Source organism: Simochromis diagramma, unplaced genomic scaffold, assembly GCF_900408965.1.
Source record: "Simochromis diagramma unplaced genomic scaffold, fSimDia1.1 OVJJ01000361.1, whole genome shotgun sequence".
In the NCBI taxonomy this organism is placed as follows: domain Eukaryota; kingdom Metazoa; phylum Chordata; class Actinopteri; order Cichliformes; family Cichlidae; genus Simochromis; species Simochromis diagramma.
Window position 1 is genome coordinate 5,794,428 of NW_024386860.1, and position 10,718 is coordinate 5,805,145.

Below are 10,718 nucleotides of genomic sequence, written 5' to 3' on the forward strand. Positions count from 1 at the left end.
TCATTATCAGCGGCTACAATCGAGACACGCCTTCCCTCAAGAACAAGAAAGTCAAATTAGACTTTGCACAGCTGTGAAAAAAATCTTTGGACCAATGAAACCAAAATGAATCCGTACTAGAATCTTGAAAAAAGAAAAGCAGCTCATGATCTGAAGCATATGATATGATCTGTCAAACACGATGGGTTCAGTGTTTGGCATGAGCGTCTATGTTTGCCGGTCAAGCTAGGGCTGGTATTTATTAATCATGTGATGAAGTATACAGTGCTATACTGTCTGCTCAGATTCAGTCAAATGCTGCAAAACTGATTGGACTTCACTGCACAGCACAGTTTCACTTAATTGTCAGGTCAGTCACCTGATGTCAGCCTAGAAGAACGTGCTTTTCACTTATTAAACACAAAACTGAATGCAGCAAACCCACAAACAAGTAGGAGCTGAAGGAGGCTGCAGTAAAGGCTTACCCGAGCATCTTAAAGGAGGAAACACAGGATTTGGTGATGTCCATGAGTTCTAGACTTAGTCATTTTTCATCCAAGTATTAAAAACAGTTCTTATATTTAATGTTAGTTCTTTAGTTTGTTCGGTTAATTTTGAAACTCTGAACAGGGGGACTGAAAATGTCTGTATTTTTTTAAAACCCCAGGGGGAAAAAAACCTGAAAGGCTGCCCTTCAGTCACGTCATGTTTGATTTAAAATCCACTGTTGTGGTGTACAGATACAAAACTGCAAAAACTGTTTCACAGTCCAACAAAATATCAGCCTAACTGTGTAAAAGAGGATGGATCTGAAAAATGAAGCCAGTGTAGAAGTGGCTTAAATGTGGATTCTTTGTAACAGCCAGCAGGGGGCGACTCCCCTACAAGTAATAAACAAACGGGGTTAAACTAAAATGAATTTTTTTTCCCAGTGCACCCAGGTTATCAAGTTCTGAGGAACAGTTTTTGTTTGTCAGTGTGTGTGTGTGTGTGTGTGTGTGTGTGCGTGCATGTATGTGTTTGTGTCTGTCTGTGTCTGTCTGTCTGTGTATGGTGTGGTGGTGTTGGTGGGGGGATTTCACGTTCTTAATGATAAAGGTAAAACAATGACAGGAAATAGGGAGAGTGAAAAACTGGAACTGTATGCAACAAATTCAACCTAGGACAATACAGTTCATGACCAGCGCCTTCACCCCTGTGCCAGCAGGACAGCCCAGGGGTCGCCTTTTACCCTTGTTTAATATGAAGTGGAAAAATGTACTTATCCACATTGTAAAGTAACTCAGGCAGGTCTGTGAGACTGTGTTTGAGTTTTTTTCTTCCTCTGAAGTCTGAAACCAAACCTGTGATGGTTTATTCTCTAGAAGCAGCAGCTACAGAGATCTCAGTCAGAGATAAACACACGCCTTTCTCAGTTTCCTCCGGACATACCAGCACTTCTCCCAAACCCTGCCAATCTCCAGGGTAAGCCTCAAATTTCCTTTGATACAGTAAATACTGAATACTTCACTGAATCTCTGTGTTACATGAAGCTGTCACAGATTTTGATACAAGTATTGTAGACTACCCTCATCACATGGGGAGGGGAGGGGGGGGGGGGGTCACATATTTGAAATACTTAACATTTTATTCCTTCACACAGGTGTCACCCAACGAAAGAGCCGAATCCCACGCCAGGTGAGACTTTATGACTGTGTATGTGGATGAAAGGGAGTGTTTGGAGAGTATTTACTGTTTTCATTTGAGCGGAAACTGAAAAGTTATGGGAGGTTATGTCAGTTAGAGCTGGTCCACCACATTATTTTAATTCATGCTCCTCCGAGGACTTTGTTGAGTACCAAAATGCCACCAGAGCCCTTCGCAGGACCTATTAGGTCCTACATAATTCAGCGAGGATGTTCACGGTGCCCTTGAGATAAACTGTATTTTTCATTATCACATTGGTTCTCCAGCTTTTTCTAATGTGCTTAGTTCAAATGTTGGAAAAAGTTCATGCCATACAGAATGAACCGTAATTAAGCGTTAAGAATAAAAAGGTGAAGTTTAGTAAAATGTGTAGTAAATAAACTCGTTTTATGGTCTTTGATTGTTGAGCTGAAGGCAGCTAAACTTCTTTTAAGGTTCTTGTAGATGTTTCAGCTCTCATCTGAGAGGTTTATTCAGACGTATAGAGGTCAAAGTCCTTCATAAACCTAAAAACAAGCCCAGTTTCCTTCAACTTCAGTGCTTAAAACATGGATGACTCAGACCCCCACATTGACGTTTATTTAAAAATATTTTCACCTGGTTGTCCATGTTCCAGCTGCAGTGTCACTGTGGCTTGTCAGCAGGGACTACCCCACAGTTTGAGAACCAACGCTCTAGTGTGATCATCAGGTGAAACTGCTACTTAGTCAAAATACCTTTATCATCAAATATCTACTGAACCGATACCATAATAAGAGCTGCAGTGTCATGAGTATTTTAGCATTTAGCTAAAGCCTGACTCTACCAAAGTGCAGCCTCACCAAACCGCTAGTGACTGAAACTGTAAAAGCCACATTTGCACTGCAGGATCTTTCCCCAAGTCCAAGGACCCTTTGGAGAAACTCACATTACCAACACAGGGTCTGAAACAAAGAGGCAACAGACAAGTCTGTTTCATTAGTTGTACATTTATAAAATACATTTTTATTGCAGAATGTGGCAGCAATAGAATAATAACACTACTGGTGTACTGTCAGTTGTCTATAAGGCTTTTTTATGCAGTTCTGTGCATCACTGGATACAAACTCTCCTGGGAAAGCTTCCTCGTACAACCAAACAGAAGGATGATAGCGCTCTTGTTTTCTCTGGTAGCTACTAGCAACATATCTTTGAAACAATAGGTGTTACTCTAACAGGGAAGAGATAACTGTGTCCTATTGTCTGATAAAGGGCAAAAGGTCCGAGGGAGACTGATAGAAAGTGAAGGTTAGACGGAAACACAGGAACGAACAACATTCACTTACTGGAGAGCTCCGGAAATCAGCTCTGAAAACAAAACAATGGGCTGTTTTAAAATGGGAAGTGGTCCAGACGAGGGTGGGGGCAGAAATGGTGTCTAAGTTGTCTATTGCCAGTTATGAACAATTCGAACTGCAGTTTTTGGCACTTTAAGTTGGGTTAATCTCGGGCCTGGAAATGCCAGAGTAAACTTGCTGAACCTAATTCTCAACAACTCAAAAAGTGTCTCATGCTCTATTAAAGTTTGCTAGTTTTTCTTTACTATTCAACATAAGTCAGTTTCATATTTTAATCAGGAGGCGTTTAGAACAATTTGATTTAAAAATATATTGTAGGGTGAATTCTTGACTTTTTGAATTTGGGTAAATGAACCTTATCCCCACTGTGGAGATCAGATCTGCTCCTTGACTGCCACCCTACGGGGATTCGCACTCTCTTCAATATTATTGTTATACCATACACAAATGTGTCAGAGCGGGTAAGAAAACAGGACTGTCTCAAAGTATGCAAATTAACTTATTGTGAGTAAGCTACAGGATAACGGGACTACCCAGTGCTCCACTGAATTAACCCTTTGAGGTCCACACTAAGAAAAAAGCAATGGAAATTGTTTTTGTTTGCATTTCTTATTGATTTGGGTGAGTAATAACCACAATCAATTTTTTTTTCAATAGACCCTGTAGTTTTTAAAATATTGATCTCCACCAAATGGTTGAGATGTCACTTAATGGTAAAAGTATGAAATGTCATGCAAATACAAGTACATTAGATAATACAGTTGAAAAAATCAAATAAAGGGCCGAATTATGATTAAATTAATAACAAAACTATCCAGGGCATTGGATACAGTTTATTTCTAGTAGCATGCCAGTGAACATTGCTGTTTTCATTCCATCAAAGGAAAGTATTATATCAAACAACAAAATACATAGTTTTTTAATCTGCAAATGGGAGTAATGTACTACAGCACAAAATACTCACATTCAGGCCACTCCTGATTGAATACTAGTGTGCAAAATCATTTTTGTTTTTAAAAAATAAAAACAGTGCAAATCAAGCACATCTGCTTGTGGTTTCGGTCGTTAGGGTCTTAGGGTGTAGCATTGATTCTGTGGTCTGGGAGAGCTGAATCATGGTTGTCCAACTCTAGATGCTGGCTTGTTAACTTGGTTCAGACACAGCCAGGTGGAAACCTTTTGAGAGCCATCGGTTTCTGGTCCAGTAGGGCACAGTCCCTCTTGTAGACCAGGTATTCAAGTCAAGGATGTATCCGAACAGTGGACTATGCCATCACCATAACTTGTAACTTATAACTTGTCTTATACAGGTGTCATAGCATATCAGGGCGATCGTGCCTCAAGAGTTGGCAGTTCGTCTTGTAATCAGAAGGTTGCCGGTTCGAGCCCCAGCTTGGACAGTCTCGGTTGTTGTGTCCTTGGGCAAGACACCTACCCCCTGCTGGTGTTGACCAGAGGGGCCAATGGTGCGATATGGCAGCCTCGCTTCTGTCAGTCTGCCCCAGGGCAGCTGTGGCTACAACTGTAGCTTGCCTCCACCAGTGTGTGAATGTGAGAGTGAATGAATAGTGGAATTGTAAAGTGCTTTGAGGGTCTCGAAAAGTGCTATATAAATGCAATCCATTATTATTATTATTATTATTATTATTATTATTATTATTATTATTATTATTATTATTATCAGAAAGCTTAATTCCTCCCATATGCTAATTATATACAGGGATGAGTGATGGGCATGGAATGGTGATCTTTGCATTGGACTCTTTGCTCCACCGATGAAAAAGGCATGAACCCACAGGCATTTAGAAGGTTGACACATTTCTTGTCAAACCATTTTATTGCAATCAGACCTTCATCAGACCTGTAATAACAGGCTCCATGGCCCTTCTTCATCAGGTCTTTGTCTGCCATCAGGGGAGCTCCACCGGTGCAGTTTGGTCATACAGTACCAATGCACCTGACACCCAAGGAGGTGTGCAAGTTCTGGACCAAGGTGAAACTCGTGAAGAGCTGAGGTTCTTTTATGGGTTTGCATAGTGTTTTTTTTTTTTTTTTTACAACCCTGGCCCTTAGAGGGAGCTTCTGCTCCTTTTCACTGAGGGGAGCATTGAAGAATGTAGAGCCCCTTTGATACAGCAGCAAGTTGTGGATGATGCCAGATGAACTTGCTTGGCAGAACAATTTAAAGCCCCACTCATCTGGTTTGTTGGCAATATACTGGTGGAGAGTGCCAGCCCTGTTGGCTTCATATGAAACCATGACCTCAAACACACTGTGGTTGAAGGTGGATGGTATCATGAGTATCGTGCCACAGGACCATGTGATTTTTAGCCATATAATTGTTTAGCGTCCATATAGTAGCCTAATTGTTCAACATGAAATTATAATTTTGACAACTTAGTAATATTAATTTACCAGCTACTCTAATTTGGTTAAAAGGTAATCAGTTGTGATATGTGTGATTTCCAAGTGTTATTCTTGATTTTTACAATTTTACTAATATTAACTCAGAAAGTTACAAAAATGATTTACTGAGGAAATTATTTCACCATATTCTTGCTGTGCTAACACTTACTGTGATTTATCAATAGCAATGAATAAACAAAATGGATCTAGTGGTCTGATTCTATGGCAAATAATCAATTTTAATAACATTTAGGTTATGTTAGCATTCGCACCATAAAGGGCCGAATCAACCGTTTGGTTGACCACTTAAAAAAAAAAAAAAAATTAAACATTTAATTTCACATTTTTAATGCTGTCAAGTGACCTACATCTGTTTAGTAAGTCCTCTAACACTATCATATATCAAAAAATTATATCTTAGTTGAATCAAAAACACTCAAAATATGTTGGATGGTTTTTTGTTTCTGACTTCCTGGTTGGGAGAGGTATAAGAAGAGCCAACAGTTTCCATTCACAGTGTCTTCTGGTGGATTTTTTGGCATTACAGATGTAAACCAATTGGTAGAAAAGACTCAACAAGGTCGGTCAATTTCAGTGAAAGTTAGATATAGGGCCCGAAAATGTGCTGTACCAATTGGTTGAGCAGAAAGCTAAAGGGTTAAGACAAAAGATGATCACTAATTTTATAAAATGCTCTAATGCACAAGCGGTCATATTGAATGCGTTCAGTTTTATAAATATCTTGGGACATCTGTTGACCTCAAACTGAACTTTGTGTGTGGAGTTTGCATGTCCACCCCCTGCCTGTGTGGGTTCTCTCCAGCTATTCTGGCCTCCACCCTCATTGCAAAGAGATGCATGAGCTCAGGTTAATGTCTTTTCTAAATTCATTGTAGGTGTGAATGTGAGTGTGAGTGGTTGTCCTCTCTCTGTGTTAGCCTTGCAAGACACTGTCAACCTGTCCAGGGTGTACGTGGTCTCTTACCCTGTGACAGCTGGGTTCACCCCCACCCTGAATCAGATAACCAGAAATAAATGGATGGATGGGATTTACTGAGTCTGTTTTGTCCTCTTGGTTACTGTCATGGTTTGGATATTTATCTGTGAAGAAAGACAACGCAGGAAATTTCACACCTTGCTTTCAAAAACACACACTCCTCATCCTGAACCTACACAACCCAGAGAAGGAAACACACCTGAAGTCAGTCAGGAGAAATGGGTTAAGAACTTTTCAGACAGGATTCTCACTGAACCTGAAAAGAGAGTATTAGCCAAAGGACTCAATTTTGCCATTTCTCCACAACAGTTGCCCATAGTGGACCTCATCACAGCCACAGAATCTGCCATTGGACTTCACTGCCATTAATAAATTATCACAGACAGAAGCAGAGCAAATCAGGATGAAAGTCTCAGTCACGCTCTCCAGTGCCAAAGTCCCTCCATCCAACCTCACAATACAGGAAAAGAAGGCCGTCGCTTCCCTGAGCAAAGACCACAACATCACTGTTTTACCAGCTGATAAGGGAAGATGCACCGTGGTCCTAAACACTACAGATTACCATACAAAGATCACTACTCTCCTCAGTGACAACAATACCTACGAAGCCTTAAAGCGAGACCCCACAAGCAGCTACAAAAAGAAAGTTATAGCTTGCCTTCAAGAATTTGAAAAGGACAAAATTATTGACCGCCTTACATATCACCGCCTTTACCCAGGGGATGCCATACCCTGCATTTACGGACTTCCTAAAATCCACAAGGAAGCTGTCCCACTCAGACCCATAGTCAGTAGCATAAACTCAGCCACTTATAACATTGCTAAACACCTTGCTACCATCCTTGCTCCTCTTGTGGGGAACACCCCACACCACATCAAGAACTCCACCGACTTCACCGACAAGGTCCAGAAACTTACCCTGGATCCAGATGAAACCATGGTGTCCTTTGATGTAGTCTCTCTCTTCACTTGCATACCCACCACGGAGGCTGTGGAGACGGTCAGAAAACGACTACAAGAAGACAGCTCCTTGGAGGACAGGACCAACTTCACACCCGATCAGATTTGCACACTGTTAGACCTCTGCCTCACCACTACATATTTCAAATACAACGAAGGCTTTTACAGACAAAAACATGGCTGTGCCATGGGCTCCCCCGTGTCACCTATTGTAGCCAACCTTTACATGGAGGAAGTGGAAAGGAAGGCTCTTGGCTCTTTCAAAGGAAGAGTACCCAGCCACTGGTACAGATATGTAGACGACACATGGGTCAAAATCAAGACACAAGAAGTGGAATCCTTCACTGCGCACATTAACGCTGTGGATAAAAACATCAAGTTTACCAGGGAAGACACAAAGGACAACTGTTTGCCTTTCCTGGACTGCGCTGTGCACATTGAAGAGAACGGCAACCTCAACATCGAAGTTTACCGGAAGCCCACACACACGGACCAGTACCTCCTCTTTGACTCCCATCACCCTCTGGAACACAAACTTGGAGTAATTAGGACCCTACACCACCGGGCAGAACATGTTCCCTCTAAGCCTGAAGGAAAAAAGAAGGAACACACACATGTAAAGGAAGCACTCAAAACGTGCGGCTATCCTAAATGGGCGTTCTTAAAGTCAGCAAAGAGGCACAGAAAAGAAGATCAGACACCAGCGAGGGAGGATAAGAAAGACAGACGCAACAACATTGTCATCCCCTATGTAGCCGGTGTATCAGAAAAACTCAGGAGAGTTTTCTCCAAGCATGACATCCCGGTGCATTTCAGACCCAGCAACACGCTCAGACAAAAACTGGTTCACCCGAAAGACAAAACGCCAAAACACAGACTTAACAATGTGGTGTATGCTGTACAGTGCAGCGAGGAATGCCCAGACCTCTACATTGGAGAGACCAAACAGCCACTTCACAAGCGCTTGGCACAACACAGAAGAGCCACCTCCACAGGACAAGACTCAGCAGTCCATCTGCATCTTAAGGATAAAGGACACTCTTTCGAGGATGCCAATGTTCACATTTTGGGCAGCGAGGACAGATGGTTTGAAAGAGGAGTGAAAGAAGCATCTATGTCCACTGTGAGCGACCATCTTTGAACAGAGGCGGTGGTTTACGACACCAACTCTCTGCCATCTATAATCCAGTTTTGAGATCCCTTCCCAGACGCCTTAACGCCCACTCACATCCTGGGCCATCTGATCTCAGGAATTCGCATGATAAGGTGGGGCCAGGTTTCACAATGAACTCACCCGAAACTCTGGCTGATTGGGACCCACACCCAGTTTCACACCTTGGCTCAGGCGATTAGAGGATCATCAGGGGGTCCTTTTGTCCCTCTGTGGGGGGTTACTCCCACTAGGTTTATATCTGGGACTCTCCACCATTTGACCTTAGAACTGAAGAAGCTTCTCGGATGAGAGGTGAAACGTCTTCAAGTAACTTAAAGAAGTCCAGACACTTTTCTTTGCAAGCTCCTTTGACTACGATGACCTGGATAACTGAGAACCTTCACAGACATCTGTGAAGAACAAAAACTCACTCTGATTCGTTAGCCACAAATGAACCCAGGATCCCTGTTGGCTACAAGACAGTTACTGTATAGCGATTGACAGGTTTTATTTTTTGTTTTGACGACATGCACTTTTTGTATTTTGACTTTCAGTTTCCATGTAGATAAAGGCCTCTGGTCCCAAATTACAGAACAACAGTCCTTAAAAGCAGCTTTGTTCCAGCAGCCATCACTCAGATGAACAAGCAGCTTTGTTATTCTACATTTATCCATCCAGCAATCGCTGTAGACCATGCCAACTACTGTAGCATGTGAGACGGTATACACCAAGCACAGGTTGCCAATTTGTTGCAAGGCTAATGCAGAGAGGGACAAAAAAAAGCATTCACACTCAGATTCACACCTATAGCCAATTTAGAAACACCTCCACCCTCAGTGTGTGCATGTTTTTTGGACTGTGGGAGGAAGCCGGAGTGAACCCACAAAGACACGGAGCAAACTCTACACAGAAAGGCCCCGGCCAGACGGTAGATTCAAACCCAGAACCTTTTGTCGTGAGGCAAAAGTGCTAATCGGGAATTTATTATTATTTTTCTTATCTATCGTCCATTTTGAAAGTGTGCATGTGAGGATGGATGACTTCCCTGCTGCACACTGAATCTACTTATGGGTACAGACAAAGCACTTTGATCCTGAACTCCACGGTCGAGGAGCCCAGGTTTCAAAAAGAAAACAGGGAAAATCCCAATAATCCTGGCTGGATTTTATAAAATGAGTTTTAAATATTGAAAGAGTATGTTTTAGGAAATTAAATACAGCTTTTTGACACTGCACATAAGTGTCATGTTCATGCAGCCAACAGTGTTAATCTAATTAATCATCTATGGAAAGAACTGGACTGAACTCTCAGCTGGGAGAAAGATAAGCAATCAAAAGCAACATTTTGCTTCTGTTAAATATAGAATGAAAAACTCTCTCTGGATTTTTATGTATAAAGCTGCTAACGCTTTTATGTGTTACACTGCAAAAGAGAGATTTCAGGCACAGCACTAATCATCCTTTTATTTCTCCTATAGGTCATGCCAACCATTACCTGGCAGCTATTTTCATTCCAGTGGGTCTCCTTGCAGCTTTGATCCTTATCACCTTGTTCTGTGTCTGTCGTCCAAGAGATGAGACATATATAAGGCAAAGTAAGATGTTTACGTCCAGGAAGTGCTCATTTTCTGTCGCCTCTGTCAAACTCTGTGATTGAATCAGTTCTGAGAAACAATAAACGTTTAACAAGATCAGTGTGGAAATTACTGTGAATTTAGGGTTATCATGCCCTTTGCTGATATGCTCTTCACTGCTTTTGCTAAGTCATGTTGAGTCACCACTCATGAAATGTGAAAACACACCAGTTTCCTATTACTCATTATTCAATCTACTGTTTTTTTCAGCTATTGCAAAGCTCTGGAATGAGGTACAAGTCTAATGAACTCTCATGTGTTTACATAGATTACATCCTTTTTCCTTTGTTTGCGCCAAATTCATGGTTGTGTTCTCCTGTAGGAAGGGCGAGGTGCTTCTCACAAGTCAAGGGAGCCAACTCATCAGTTCCCCAGAGACTCATTCAGTACAAAGCAGCAGCCCTCAACACCTTCAGCAGCCAATCTTGGTACAGCTGAGTAAAATGAAGACTTCTTATGTGAAATGCTTGACTCACTCGAGAAAAAATATGCTAGAAACAAAAAGATGCAGCTGTGATACCGTTATGAGTCCGAGTTGCACTTAGCTGTCCTGTTCTGTAGATTATAGGTTAATGTATCTCTGTAGGT

General features: G+C 41.7%; 1 protein-coding gene across 5 annotated transcripts in view; it reads left to right on the forward strand.

Annotated features, from left to right (window-relative positions):
* The window catches only part of si:dkey-260g12.1 (tumor necrosis factor receptor superfamily member 5), a 33,868-nt gene that overhangs the window by 18,102 nt on the left and 5,048 nt on the right, over positions 1 to 10,718 (forward strand). For all 5 annotated transcript variants that reach the window (XM_040030044.1, XM_040030049.1, XM_040030048.1 and 2 more), the window contains exons 6-10: positions 1,344 to 1,443; positions 1,622 to 1,656; positions 9,975 to 10,091; positions 10,341 to 10,363; positions 10,453 to 10,558. In XM_040030044.1, the coding sequence (XP_039885978.1) occupies positions 1,344 to 1,443; positions 1,622 to 1,656; positions 9,975 to 10,091; positions 10,341 to 10,363; positions 10,453 to 10,558 (381 nt within the window). The remainder of the gene's footprint in view (positions 1 to 1,343; positions 1,444 to 1,621; positions 1,657 to 9,974; positions 10,092 to 10,340; positions 10,364 to 10,452; positions 10,559 to 10,718) is intronic.